The sequence below is a fragment of the Saccostrea cucullata genome, unplaced genomic scaffold (assembly GCF_032062105.1).
Source record: "Saccostrea cucullata isolate Sc308-1 unplaced genomic scaffold, CSIRO_AGI_Scuc_v1 ctg2857, whole genome shotgun sequence".
NCBI lineage: Eukaryota > Metazoa > Mollusca > Bivalvia > Ostreida > Ostreidae > Saccostrea > Saccostrea cuccullata.
Genome location: NW_026938839.1, coordinates 1 through 16,484, shown reverse-complemented (window position 1 = coordinate 16,484; position 16,484 = coordinate 1). Strand labels below are relative to the sequence as shown.

The 16,484-nt window shown below is 30.8% G+C and overlaps 1 protein-coding gene across 1 annotated transcript; it reads left to right on the top strand.

The window, feature by feature from the left end:
* The first annotated feature begins 3,286 nt into the window (after positions 1-3,286).
* On the top strand, positions 3,287-12,146 carry LOC134251505 (uncharacterized). The gene is made up of 4 exons (XM_062733925.1): positions 3,287-3,293; positions 3,704-3,940; positions 5,326-5,534; positions 12,045-12,146. The coding sequence occupies exons 1-4, from the start codon at positions 3,287-3,289 to the stop codon at positions 12,144-12,146; spliced, it is 555 nt and encodes a 184-aa protein (XP_062589909.1).
* The last annotated feature ends 4,338 nt before the right edge of the window (positions 12,147-16,484 follow it).

The window sequence follows — 16,484 nt, the reverse complement described above, 5'->3', positions numbered from 1 at the left end:
ATACATGAACCTACAAAGTATATATGTTTTCTTATACATGTGAAATCGACTGATAAGTGAATATTTTCAAATAATATACTGACGATATGAACGTACTCGAGGCAGATATATTCCTATAAGGAAATATTCATATAAAGGACTATATGCCTACTGAGCAAATCCGATGTCAACTTCCTGTTTTACCGTGCGTCTGTCCGCACCAAATATACATGTAACATTTTTTTATCGCATTTTTCTAAGCAACTACTCATCGCAGATTCTATAAATTTTAGCACAATCTTTGTTGAGACATGTCATATAGTGGGATTTTTTTGTATATGAATTTGATAACAACTTCTTATTTTTTCCGTGCATCTGCCAGTAACTAAACTTGTTTAAACTCACATCAGAGTGGGGCACTATTGGTGAGCATTGGCTTACAGACTTTGTTCTGCCTTTTTTAAATAGATATCAAACAAGTATTCAGTATACTTTAAAATTTTCCCGAATATCTTGTTTTATGTATACATGTATACGTATATGTTAAGAAATCAAGACACACGATCGAGAAAGTGTGACAATTTTTTTTTTTACAATATCGGAAACGTTAACTTAATAATGAAAACGACCTCTTTTTTAACATGATATTGCCGTTCCTTTATTCTGTTCCTTTTTATTTGTGTGTGTGTATTTTTTTTTATTGCTGTGTAACATGTGTAAGGTGGGAAAATAATCAGTTTTTACGAATCTGAATTCAAATAGGACAACAAATAAGACAACATGAGACTACATGTAACATAAGATTACATGTAAACTGGAACAAAGCTATATTCTATGAACAAACTTCTTTTCTCTACGGTTGTATGACAGAAAATGTATAAACCTAAAAAAAAATTGTAATTTTACACGTTCCTTTCGTCGATTTCTGCACAGGTTTTTATTAAACACTTACATAAAAAAATCATTCGTTAAATTCGATAAATTCTGAATCAATAGTCCCTTCTCACACAAGCTAGATTGAGTGACTTCCACATCACCGAAACAAGTGGATCAAGTGGTGATCTGATTTAGCGTCAAAAGAAAGACCTTAATTTGTCTCGCATTCCAAGTTTCATCAAATAAATCGAACGATTCGGACATATTAAATTGAGGAAAAATATTATTATTTGCGAAAGATATTAGAATGGAACTAAAAAATTTATAATCTAATCATTTATTATCATACCATCAAAACTTTACGCGTTATAAGAGCAGAAAACGCCAAAAACGAAAATTGCGTTAAAGTGCGTGATTGCGGGGCAAAGGTATATGCGTTAAAGTGCGTGATTGCGGGGCAACGGTATATGCGTTAAAATGCGTGATTGCGGGGATGGGGGTTAAACATTTTAAACTGAATGATAGTAGTAAATGTAAATTTCCTGATATTAAAGAGATCGGATGAAACATTTTTAAATTTATAAAATATAAATTATATTTTTCATATAAGTACTCGTATTACAGATTTATAGCTTAATATTTCTCATATAAGGAATGCATAAGCAAAAAGGCATTTCTTTTAAATTGATACATCAGATATACATATATAAAACCCTTCACTTATGGTAGAAGTTCAAATATAAAATCTGTCTCTTATAAAATGATAATTATTCATAAGCTAATACACACTTTATCTGTAAAAGTGCTTTTATGGATTGACACTTTGAACCTCTCTTAAACACAAAAAAAAAGATTCAATTGTTTTAAAAAATACGTATTCTCTATATTGTAAAAAAAAAACCCTGAAGTTTGGAGTACATTTTATATCATGGTAAAATACTATGCTTGCAATGTAAGGACAATATTCTAAATTCATTTTTTCTCTTTCCAGTTTGTGCAGATCTTATTAAGCATGGTGTTAAAAGTTCTAAATATAAACACATCCCTAATGCTAAGGAATGTACAGTAAAATAAAAATTGCATTGTTTAGATTTTTCAAGTTACATTTCACAAACGCCAAGCATATAATATTTTCACGAGAGCGAGTCTTATTATTTCTGACTCAGGGATTTTGAAATTGTTTACTGTTATATTTATTGTTTTAAGACTAAAAAAATAAAATGCCTAACGTCCCGATTTCTTTCAGGGTCATCTCAAATGTTTATTTTTACTATTGAACCCTATGGGAAAATATTGGAAAAGCGCCAAATAACTTTTTTCATATTTTTGTATTTCTGCCCTAGTTATTTCTTTTTCATTCAAATAGATAGAAGATGTAGTTAAAAGTCACCAAATTATGAAATTTGGAAAAAAAATGACCATCTCTATTGGTCTAGGAATTAATTACTAAGTTTATTTTTTCAAAGTCCAATGCCTCTAAATTTGCCACTTTACGGTATAAATACATTACGGTATAAATACATATCAGTGCAGATGAATCATTGGTGCATAATTTTTACGGTAAAAATAGCAACTTTTGGATTCCTAGTATGTTTCTTTGGATGACCTGTCAACAAGTTTAAGTATAATATCCATGGACGTCTTGAATATACAAACGTCATTCTTCAGTGCCATGCATTAATTACAAAATCGGAAAATGTTGACGTCGTTAAAGCCATATCAGCATTTTTTCCTTATTATTATTGGAAAAATCACCCTTTTGGACCAGTTAGGGTTTTAGATAATGTTTATTTTGTAGTTAAATTAAAATATTTGGCTAAGGTGTATTGTCGCACAAATTACTGCATGAAATAAATAACCTGCGCCAAGTCATGCGCACTTTAATTACACTCGGCCTCGTTAAATATATTTACGCAGGCAATACAACACATAACACAAAAATACACTGAGAGGTTGTATACAGAACTCTTAAGTGTGCAGTATTTAGAGCATCCTTAATGCTAGACCTCTACCATTTAGTTTTCATTCAGTGAAACATATGGAGAAAACGAACAGTATTCAAGATTCATATAATAATACGAAATAGGAGTATAGCAAATATAGTATAATTTCACTGACATTGCAGATATCTGATTGCTATACTAGTAGTTAAGTTAACCAAGAAAGCAGTTAAGATTATACAAAATAAAATATGTGTTCTTGACCTCTGTTTCGTTTTCTTGATATTATCTTGTACATGTAAGATTCCTCTAGGTTCTTTGCCACACCAGAGAGCAAATCTGACCCCGCCTCCAGGATTCACCATTAAATCTTCGTCACTTCCGGGAGCGGGGATGGGCACATGAGCGGAGACCTTTGTTCCGAAGTTCACGATCCTCGGTGTTTATGAAGGACTTATTCACACTGTAGACAAAAAGGAGGATTTTTATTCATGGCAGGTAAAATCATACAGAGAATCAAACAAAATAAAAACAAAAATGAAGTTACATATTTTAGTTACATATTCCTAGTCTTCTGTCGGTGAAACATGATGGACAAAAGGTTTCCACTGTTTTCGTCCCCCGCCTGTCGGCCTGTTTATCCGTCCGTCTAGCTGTCCCTATCCTTTCGTCCCCTGCCTGTCGACCTGTTTATCCGTCCATTTATCTGTCCCTATCCTTTCGTCTCCCGTCTAATGCAACACTCTCACAATGCTTTATTATTTTTTAGATTCTTTTAATCCCTAAATATTCATTACCTTAGAGTAGTTTTGATCAATATTGATCTGATTGTGTTAAAGTATTGAATATATTAAATATTCCGAACTAAAATTAATTTTTAACAATTAGGATCTTATTGTGTTCAAAAGTAGATAAACAGGGGACCAATGGTACTTACAACATAGATGCAGAAAATCCGGCCTGTAGTAACTGGTTACGATTCGTTAATTCTCCCGCCAAATATCAACAGGAAAATGTCATCCCTATCACGTGCGAGGGCATTATCTTCTATATGACGTCACGTGGCGTAAAACCGGGTGAAGAGCTTCTGGTCTGGTATGGGGATGGATATGGGAGGTTTTTAGGCGTAAACCGCATACATCCGGGTAATTGAACAATATAGTACATCTAGCTAATACATTTTATAGTTAACTGTTTTCATTCGGGTATGTAAACAATCTACTTATCAAGTAATTTTACCATATATACTCGATTCTCATTATATCGCGGGTTTCATTGTATCGCGGTATATTCCAAAAAATCAGATACATAGCTCATATGCTTTTTGTTGAAAAAATATCAGTCTGTCATCTCAATGTAAATTTTTGTGATGATTAAAAAGTATGGAAAATGCGTCGGAAAAAAATATTCAAATAAAACATAATTTTATAGAAATCAATCTCCGTTTTTATTATTTTTAGCCCACTGAGTTTATAACCTAGTAAAATCCATATATAAAGTTCATGTTTAGAAAGTCTTTAGTTTGTATAATTGTTTATTTTATTTTCTTACGTAAAATTACATGGTAAAATAAAAAAATAAGAATTGAAGTCCAAGTCAATCTCAAGTTTCCACGTTTTCCCATAACCGCGATACTATGAGACTCTCTAGTTTAGGAGTTAAAAATAGACTACAACTAAGACGATTTAAGCTTGGGAAATAATTTGATACTAAAAAGTAGGCCATAGTTTGCTTTATCAATATCATTTGATGAAAGTTAAATTAAAAAAAAAAATCAAATTACACTTTTTTATGCAAAAGATTTAAGTACCGCGATATAATGAGACACCTGTATACAATGTAGTCATTATTTTTTTTATTACATGCTGTTATTCCTTGGGAGGTTTCAAGGGGTAAGCCTGGGTAATAAAACAATTTATTCATAACATGCTTTTATTTAAATGAAATGAATACAATATTTTTTTTTTCAAGTTTCTCTGACTTGCCTTTTAATACAAATAGACACTCTTTCATCAAAAAATAATGCAGACTATATTCAAACACCTTTGATAGATAGTGAGATATTTTTTAGCGTTCTACAAATCTGATATTAATTTTTTGAAATGAAGAAAACAAACTTCACATTGGATCAGGAAAGCATATTTTCTTAGTGTATCAAAATTGTAAATTATTAATTTCATCCAAACAAGTATTCTTGGACTCGAACACTACCAAAGGCACTTATTTTCCTTTGTTCTTTAAATTGAATTGTAGATTTGCCTTCGTTTTATTATGCTCATTAGAAAATTTTCTATTTTTACATATGCTACCACGCAAAAAAGGATACGCTCCCTTTCAATGTCTTTTTAATATGTATACAACAGATCAAATTTTATAAATTTTTAGAGCCACAGGATGTTAAGCATCAAGTCATGACGTATAGGCGGTGTTTCAAACAAACATTCTAGACAAGATACTATTAATCCTTATTCATAAAAGTAAAATATAGGTTTTTGAGTATAATATAATTTTTTCTTGTCCTTTTTTGTAGAAGTTGATCTCAACGGTTCTTTTGTATTTCGTGCCTATGTTTTGACATTTGACAACAATGAAAGACTCATTTTTGATAGCTGGAAACCTGTGACGTATCAGAACTGGAATCCTAACGATGAGGGCGAGACAGCAGTTGACCCAATTCTTGGCCTCCTTTTGACTTATCATAACGACAGCAGGTGGCGCTGGGTGACTGAGAAACTACACGTACTATACAGGAGAAGACGGACTAAAACGTCCCTTTATTTCTGAGGATTCTCCATTTAATTTGGAGCATGAAGAGTATTCTGTTACATAATGATTCATTCTCTTTTAATTAAAATAAACATTTGTAACCATTATCTTTTGTTATATGATTTCATTAACAGTGGTGTATAAAGTTCTAAATCATTCAATGGAGTATTCTTAAGTTAAGGTATATTCGTCTCCTCGGAAGTCAGCTAGATTTATCCTCGGATCGTATATTCGTCTCCTCGGAAGAGATCTAGGTTCATCCTCATGTTTTAAATAAACTATGAATAGCATGTACACAAAGACAGACAGTACATTAAATATATTCTGCTGTGGGGATCGATCCGTCTGTCTGTTTGTTTGTGATGTTTCCCTGATTTATCGGTAAGTGGGGAAATGAATTAGCACTGACTAAATGACGAGACTACTAACACAGTATAAAACTTTTTGTAAGAAAAGTAAATATCTCCATCAGCAAAATCAACTTAATGTATTTTGGTTATCTTTTGTACATAAAAACTGTATATCTTATAGGAGGAAGGTTTTTACTGACAATCAATACATGTATACTATTAAATCAAAAATAAACTTATCCACCTATGTCTGAAATTCAAACAGATAATGAGATTTGAACCCATGGATTGAATTTCTTCATGACAGCGTCCAAACCTGCAAGCTATGGAGAGTAACGGAGTTTTGGGTTAAACAGAAAGTTAATGATTTGTCATACCTACTTTATTCGCCAGATCTTTCAACCTTTGACAAAGGGTCATACGGAAAATTGTTCTGACTTCTAGAAACAATTTTGAATTGAATAAAAATATCATGGACGGGTATTTTATTTAAAGGAGAATATTTAAGTAAAATCATCAAGACTAAATCAAAGTTTTTCTTTTTGGTTTCTTCCCGAGTACCGATGACATGATTTATTGAACAGCCAACGTACGGTCTGAAACGGAAGACTTCAATAAGAAAAGAAACTGTAGAATCATGCACTATAAGATCTAACGTTGGAAACGGAAGATCTTAATAAACAGTAGAATTACAATAAGGTTTTACGACTGGAAAGGAGACCTTATCAAGAAACAGAATAAAAACAAACTTCGCTTGGTCAGCAGACCTGGCATTTAATTTAAGTTCAAACTTGTAAAAATCTTCAGACGTATATAAGTAACGTGTGTATCACATGACATGACATCTGATGTGGGTATGTAGTTTCACTGGTACTGAGGTGTTTGTGACCTTCAAGTTTCCTTTGGCTGATTAAGGTGGCCCTGACATAAATACATATTATTCAAATTATCCAATATATTCCCTGGGCTTCTGAAATTCTTAGATGATGTTCACAATTTGTAAATTTTACAAAACCACTCAGTCGGGGTTTTCTATGAAAATGATCAGTACATGTTGACATTTGTAACGAACCACTGACTTTTTGGCGATTGGCGCAAATCAAAGAAAATTCAACGAAAATGTATTTATTTAAATAGATTAAGGTCCAACATTACTCAAATTGATAAAGTAAACAATAGTTTTCCTTCACTGTAATTAAATACTGGATTTGCAGTTGACTTGTAATAGACCCATTTACGACGTAAAATGCTAAAAAAAAAATCACCCTTAAGCCAATAATCACGTGACCAATGTTTTCTTGTATCATCATCAAAATAAATGTATGATTGGTGGACATTTATAGGTCAGTTTGTACATAGACATTGAGGTTTGTCATTGTCTGTTTTCTGTATCTATAACTTCCTTTGTACAATCAATTGTTTGAAGACATTATTTTCTTTATATCTACAAATATTCTATGAGTAATCTATTTTGCTTTTTATTTAGCATGGTGACTTTTTCCCCAAACGGGATATTTTTTTCTTATGCGACAGAACACAAAATACAATCATCTTTAGATATTTACATCAAATAAACACAACAAAGAATAATATGAAGATACATGCAAACCATTTCAGTGAAATCGGTAAAAGGAATGGACACATAACGTGTTCATCTTTTATTAAAATATAATTATGTAAATAAGAAGCTATGTACTGTAAGCATACTCTTCCATGTCAGAAAGCTTTAACTCAGGTTCTTGTGTCACTTTTTAAGTTTACTCCTTTGTTTTATTATTTCTCAAATTTTCGAAGCTCGTCGATATTCCTATCCTTTGAGAATCACTGACATTCGATCTTACTTCTAATTAAGTATTTTAACATTTTCCACGATTAAATCTTTTTTTTTTTGAAATAAATATTTATCTTTGTTTAATTCCAAGTAGGGAATGATATGTTAAATTTTCTAACTCAAGCACCAAATGAATTTAAATTCTACCATCAGGAGCAGAACATATGTTGATATCTAAAACATTATAGTTGTACCCAGATGTCCATGACGAGCGAACATCCCTCGTTAAAAGAAGGATATAGAGATAACGAACAGCATTTAATCTCAAAGTCCATTAAACAATATACAAAATAAGAGCAGAGCAAACAAGGACCTCCAAAACTTCAGAGGTGGGATCAAGTGCCATGGAGGAGCGAGCATACCAATTCGTATTACTCCATTATTTACACACTAATTGACGACGGATTATCCCATAATTTCCAGATCATCACAAAGAGGAAAGGATCGGTTTGTACGGTCGGCAGAAGATGATCATTCCTAAATGGCTCCCGATCTATGAATTTTCAGAGGTCCGTGTTTTTGATGCTCTGTTTGGTTAATGGAATTTTGAGCTTGAATATTGTTCGTTATCTCCATACAATTCATCTATCTATCATATCCAATTGCAAAAGTAAAAGTATGTAAAAATAAAAGTATGTATATTTAAAATTTAACTAGTTTAATAACAGGACCAGGGTTTCCTTCACTTATCAGGGGATTGGTTTAAAATTTTAAAAAAATTCCCATTATTTGTTTGAAGTTCGGCGAGTTCAGGACATATGCAAATTAATTGTGCAAAGTTACGTATTAGAGCTACAAGTTTCAACATTATAACATCTTGATATCTGTCAGATCTCAAAAATAAATTAGTAAATATTTACATTGTATTATTTTAGAGTGAATTAAATTTTATGAACTTCTACTTCTTTTTTTTCAAAATAACTTCTTCTTGTTTCTATTCCCTTGAGGTTTATTAAGGATTTACAAAAATATATTAACAGGATATGTCTTTTTTGTTGAATCTTTATTAATTACATTTAAGTCTCCATTATATCCGCATTAGAATTTTTGTCTTTGATTATAATTCGACTTGTTCCACTTGTTTAAAGGTTTATTTAAATTGTTAAATTACAAAGCTGCGCTCGCCAAAAGCGTCACACCGTAAAAAAATATAATGTATAGATTTCATTAATTGTGACAAATTGATGTAAGTTCAATTTGAAACATAAGATAAACGTTATCGTATTAGTAAGTAGAATGCAATATTATTTTATTTTATCACGCAATGAATGACAGTTTAGAGTTCAAGGGAGTTTGGGGATATGTTTGAGATGTATTGACTTATCAAAAATATATTTTTAGATAAGCATAAAGATGTACTATCTTTAAATACTTTCCTCATAAGAATTTAAAGAATATGTCTTCTTATTTTCCCCCTAAAAAATCTATCAGGGAAGTATTTTGTAATGTTAGTAAATGCTCCTGTTACGCCATGCAATGAAATACATGCATATTAGACTTCTTGCGAGCTCAACATTATATATACACGGTATGTGGCATCTTTTTTTCATAAAGATAGTAGGGAAGATGCAATAACATTTCGTTAGACAAATTTTAATTCCAACTGCCTCAACCTCCCCCCCCCCTCTCCCTGAAAAAGAGAAACTGGCATCCTTCTTCCATTATATTGAATGACTTATCAATTAAGATTGGTGTTGACGGGAAAAAAAATGTCATTACATTTTCATTGATTCTAATCGAAAATGATTTGAACGTAAAAGTCAGATAAATATGATATAACATGCGTGTAAATTGATGCGCCTACGGTTCGAAGGAGAATTCTCAAAAGGTCAGCTAATTTAAATTAAGCAGAATAGATTTGACGTCCATCAAAGCCAGTACATGATTTAGCACATCTGAAAAAAAAAAGATTTCACAAAAACACAATTTAAAATTAAATAACTCTTTGCGTATGAATGGCAAAGGAAAAAAATCAAAATGTTATTCATAAAAAATTAACTTCCTGACTTTTGATCCCATCCCTTATTATTTTGTTCTGTTTGGTTTCTGCTATTTTTCCTCTCTGTTGAAGCATTTGTAAATAAAAAAAATAATAGAATTTAATTTTACCTTATTATAAATACATCCTATAAACTTGGTGAAAGAGATTTGAAATTTCGGTAGTTATACTTACTTAATTGGACCTTCAAGAAGATAACAATCCACAAATATGCAAACATAATTCAGAAATGTAATTTAAACTAGGAACAAATATAACACAAAATATATTTTGTCATCTCACCCAAGCAAAACTTTTCGCTTCTTTGATTAACAGCAAAAGATTAATAGAATTTGAATATAAAAAGGTCATTTATTCATAAAATGACGAACCTTTTAATGCAGTATAATACTTTTTATAAGAAAAGTTAATAATACCCCATGAGCAAAATCATGTTAATGTACTTTGTAAATGTTTTATTAATATAAAATGTTTATTTTACTGAAGTAATTTTTTTTTATTCACACGTAATAATTGTATATTATTTAACTTTCCGTTGTTGTATCTTTCATGATAATTTTATTGCATCATCTGTCATTTTCTTTCCTCCCGTATTATCTGCAACTGTATACAAAATAATGAATATTGATTTTTCATAATACATATAAAATCTACTTCTAGTGTACACATATTATTGATTCTTTAATTGCAATATAAATGTTTACAATCATTGTTTGACGACACGGTTTATGAAAATGTCAAATAAAGTTCAAGAAATTAAAAGCAAATGTCCTTTAAAAAATAACCACTTAGGGAGCACACTTTCTCCTAAGGTATATATCAATAGTTATCCAATAATTAAGTATATTATTAATATATGAGAAAATGTTGTATGTCAAAAATGAAATAAATTTTTTCTTATACCTTTTAGCAAAATTATTAAGGATACGACACGGGATGCTATAAACATTATCATCGTCATCCTCTCTCTCTCTCTCTCTCTCTCTCTCTCGTATTTTCACGAATTGATTATCCTTTTTTTGACCCGCATAAGGAAATGGAATGAAAGAAATATAATCCTATAGCGATTGTTCCACCCTAATTACTATATACATGTATACCTACATACTGTTTTATGGGTATATTTTATGCACATAGCGTACTTATTACCCCCCTTTCACTGATACTAAAATTATAAAATAAGAATACGTATGTTTACGTTTACTTGTTTTCCTAATGCTTCAAGCTTACATTATTTTTTTTTTCTTTATTTAAGTCATGGAATTCTATTCAATTAATAACGATTATGGACTCAAAGAAATAAAGTGATTGCTTTTAGCCTCTCTGTGCTTGCATTATTAATTTATGTCTTTTCATGTCAGAAAAGAAATAAAAACTTTTATATGACAAGAAGAATAACTCTACCTGATTTATATCGTCAAGTTTTACTTCTAGAAATGTAAACCATTGTACATTATTTTTTATATAATTTGTTGTTTTGATTTCAGTAAAAATATCAGTCATTCAAATTGGATATCTGTAATAGATTTCAGTTAAAAAAAACATACACACTCTTCATAAACTGAAAAATACACCATATATGGCTAAAAATTAATATAAGAAAAAAAAATACAATTTTCACACTTACTCTCTATTTGACGTAGACTCATTGTTTCACAAAAATAGCTCTGTTTTTTTTTCTACTTTTTCACTGTTTACATCCGGGTATTCAAGCAATCTACTTATAGCATAACTTTTACATATACAAAATGGTCATTCAATTTTTTTTAATACTTGCTGTGGATTCTAGGTATACAATTAAACAACTTATTCATAACATCATATCATTTTTATCAAATGCTGTAAAATACAATTACGATATTTTTTTTAAAATTTATTCAATTTGCGTTTGATTATATAGTAGGCATTCTTTCATCCAAAAATTATGCCGATTATGTTTGATCACCTGTAATAAATAGTTTGTTAGATGTTTTGCCTTCAACAGGTCTGATTTTAAACTTTTAGATAATAAAAACACTTCACATCAAATCTGGTAAATATATTTCTGAAGTGTATCAAAGATACAGGTCTTTCTGGAAAACATTTTTCTTGTGCAACCTGCAAAAGTTCATCTCAACGGTTTACTTGAATTTCGTGCCAATGTTTTGACATTTGACGGCAATATAAGACTCATTTTTGATAATTGGACACCTGTGACGTATCAGAACTGGAATTCTAACGACGAGGTTGAGACGAAAGTTGACCCAATTCTTGGCCTCCTTTTGACTTATCATAACGATGGTAGGTGGCGCTGTGTGACTGAGAGAAACTACACGTACTATACAGGAGAAGACAGACTAAAACTTCCCTTTATTTGTGAGGATTCTCCATTTTATTTAAAGCCAGAAGAGTGTTTTGTTATATAATGTTTCATTCTCTTTAGATAAAAATAAACATTTGCAACTATTATTTTCTTCATAATTTCATTGAGCATGGTGTAAAAAAAGTATTAATACTAGTAATTATAGCCTTGAGTCTTCTCAAGTTTATTTAGTATATTCGACAACTCGGAAGAGATCCAGATTTATCCGAATGATTAAAAACACTATGGATAGCATAGAGATAGAATGTGCATTATATTATGGCGTCTTGATATATTTGTGAGGAAACTTACACTAAGATCTTTTCTCCCCATACGTATAAAATTTTATTTTACACAGTAATATTATCATTTTTATGCACCTGTTATTCAAGAGTTAGGGGCATACATATTTTCCTCTGACAGTTTGTCCGTCTTTCTGTTTGTTTGTCAGATGATCTGTTTAATTGATATCATCTTTTCATACTCATTTATTTTGACAAGACTTTCTTGAATAGCAACAGTTTTGATCTTGAACTTATGGATTTGACTTTCTTTTAAAAATGAAAAAAAACTTTAACCTTGGCCGTAGCCACTGAGTGGTTAGTATTAGGTGTTTACTACTTTACTGGTTTATCTCTTGTGGTAAGAGCTTGTCTTGAATACCAATATCTTAATCCTTTTACTTGAACCTGAGACTTTTAAATGGTTGATTCTGTGACTTTTATATTTCATCTGTGTAGTCTTTGTGAAATTTCTTGGAAATCATTTATACTAAATCCTCGACTTTGTCCAGTTTGACCTACTTTTGAAAGTCTTTCACTCTTGTCATCAATATTGAACTGTTGCTGCTCTTAGGCTTTTTATTTCTCTAAGGTTGACTCATTGTGAGAAGCTTTTCTTTTGGTACAAAAATTAATTATCTCTTGACCGAAAACATTCATCATACGCTGCAATACAAAAGCACCTTTGTTTAACAAACTTTTCTTGAATTCTAACAATTAGCTCCTACAAACTTTTCCAATTTATTAAACTACAAATTCCAAGTTGTATTTTATATATTTTTTTCAACATGCATATATGTTCCATAGTCTACAAATCGCATAATAGAGAATGACTTGTCTTAACACACATATAAATTTTTGTGTCATTTTTTAGCACACTGGATTTTTTCTTTTCAAGTAGATGTAGTCTCATAATTGTATTATGGTATTTGCAAGCATATTGATTTATGTTAAATGGCTAGGTCTTATTTGAAAAGAAAGTAGCAGATAAAAGATAGCATCTCAAACAATGAATCAGTGCTTATTTTTGTACTTTTTCTAACTTCTTGTCTTGATTTGGAAATCTTAATTACATTTATTTAGAAAACTTAAATTATCTACAATGTAAGTAACAATCAATCTAAATGATTTTAATTTTTGATTTTCGCTGATAACATTGCTCTTGCACGGCATTGAACGTTTGTGATGTCAGGATAAAACACCTATTACACATTGTAACCCTTTTACCCCCGTTCTGTGTTATGGTGTATTAGAAAAAGATAAACCAAAATAAAAATACAGTATCGATATTAGGCTACGATGACCCCCATTCTGTGTTATAATGTTTTTAAATTAAAAAAAAGCAGTATCGATATAAGTTTACTATGACGTACATGTATCTTGTGCATTCAAAAGCAGAAAACTCTATTTTTTTCAAATGATTATCTGTAGCAATAAAAAATATTGATCTTAAAAAATTTATTCGCGGATTATAAAGCGTAAACTGACCCAAACCAGGTTATAATCGAATAATTTGGCCAAGAATTAGAGTCATTCCTTAAATAACTATCGTATAATTAGATTTGTGGAAAGAAATATTCAGTACGTCTGACTTCATTTTTTTAAGCTTATTTCATCCATAATATGAAAAAACTCAATATTATCCATTTAAGCGTTTTTATAGTAGATTAATGGATAATAAATACTTATCAATTTAAAATATTGCATGGAGGGAAAAAAAGACAGTCTTATTCTTTTAAAGAAACATAATCTCAGATGTATTATAATGCAAAACATTAAAATCAGGTATATCTTATATTTTTTTTTATAATCGTCTTGAAATCTTTATTGCAATGAAACCTGTTTTATCTGACATGCACATGTAGCAGATTATAAATGTATGTGTCGGAATAAACAAAGTGTAGTATTGCTGCGTGTAAATATCATGGACATAAGTATATATGAGAAATGGAATTGAATGGCGGACACCACAGTAAAACGTTTTGCCTATATGTCGGATTAAACAGGTTCCACTGTAATAGCTTTAACAATTAAGTAATCTTCATCCTAATTATCTGTCCAGATATATTCGTTTATCAGTGTTTGTAAATAACAACGAAATATGTGTAATTTATAATTTATTACAACACATATCCTGTTCTTCATTTTTACTGAATACATTTAGTAGAAAAAAAATACCATGATTTATTGCTTTAAAAAATAGTTCATCCCCCCTTCTTTACAGGAAACATATTCATTTACAAGTTTGTCACTTTATGTCAACCTTTATTTAAAAAAAATTAAACCGCGATAAACATTAATCTTAAGTCGTCTCTTGGATTACGGATTGTCTTTCATCTGTGAAAAAAAGGATTAAATTAATGCTTCACAAATATACTAAAGTAATATAATATTTTTCTATTTAAAAAAAAACTTTTATAACTGAAATTTTTACAGAAATACAAAAATACAAAACCTGGTAATTAAGGTTTAATGAGGTTTACCTAGTGACGTCTGATCATGATGGTGGTCCCCTTCACTGATGTCCCACTCGTTACTATGGGTTTCCATGGGTACACCCAGGACTCCGAAGACCAGGGACCGTTAAGGAAAGCTCGGTTACACCAGTTAAACCAAAAGCCTCCTCTGAAGAGAGCAGCACAATTACCATCACTCCACCTGTCATTGTACCTGTCTGGGGTACTGAAGTACAGATCGTTTTTGGGGTAACCTGTTTCTAACATAGAGTCACCTGTAAAGTTAAACAAAAGGAATCACAGAGTTAACTGATTTTTATATCTTTAAACTAATTGTCATTGATAATACTGAGGTAATTCTAAGATAGACAGCTTTAGGTGCTGGAAAGAGTGATAATATTTAATTTTAATACTGATGTACGTCTGAGATATACAGTTTGACGTGTTGTTTCCTGTAAAGAGAGATAAAAATAATTCAAGACAAAACACTGCTCAATTCACATAGCCTCCTTTCTAGTGTAACAATAAACAACAGACGTGTTACACTTTTAAGCTTTTATAAAACATCACAAAATGAAATTTCAATATTTTTCCGAGACCGTGCATTTAAACATTTATAACATGCAATACTAAGTAAATCATTAAAAACGAGATAAGATATGGTGTATCTGTGAATGTTTTCAGATGGTATATTTCCTATTAAATAAATGGAAATGTGAAACGGGTTAACGTCTTTAAAATTTGGCTTTTAAGCTTTTTTTATTTGAATATTTATCTGATCAAATTTTTTTTATCATCAAATTTTCGTAAACCTTTCGACATTTAATATTAATGACGCATTGTAAACTTTCTATTCCATAGTAGTAAAAAATGTAATTCATTGAAAATCAGACTATCGCAGCTAGGATAAGGCTGCCCCTAAAATATCAAACTGTTCAAACTGTAGTAACTTCTCTGAACTACCTAGATATGACATCATAATAGACTAGTGCTAATTGTAACGGGGACCGTTACAGATGTTCCCCAAACGCTCCCCAACTCCCTTTCGGTGCCATATTCCCTGTAATCTCTATTAAATAAGAAATACTTAATGGAATTTAAACTTATCAAGGTCTTCTCAGAAGAATACAAAATATATTTAAATTAAAGCATTGTACGCTTGTTCATATGTTCTAAATCCCATCCTGTTTGGTTAAAAAACAAGGGAATTATAGCCATTTGAGGTTTCAGCCAATCAGATTGCAGCACACATGCATGCGCGTGATTTCATGAATTTTTTATCTTAATCGTATTGAAGGATATCTAAATGAATGACTATATTTGAAATTCCAAACATTTCGTCAAAAAACAAAATAAATATAGCCATTTAAAGTTTCAGCCAATCAAATTGCAACACATGTGCATGCGCGTGATTTCATGATCATCTTTCTATATCGTATTGTAGGATATCCTACTGCATGACTGTGTCTTAAATTTCAAAGCATTTCGTCAAAAAACAAAGGAGATATAGCCATTTAAAATTTCAGCCAATCAGATTGCAGCACGCACGCATGCGCATGCTTCCATGAAAAATTTTATATATCATGCTGTTGATCTTCATAATTTAAGACTTTGTTCAAAATTTCAAAAGATTATGACAAGAAACATGAAAAATATTGAGACTTT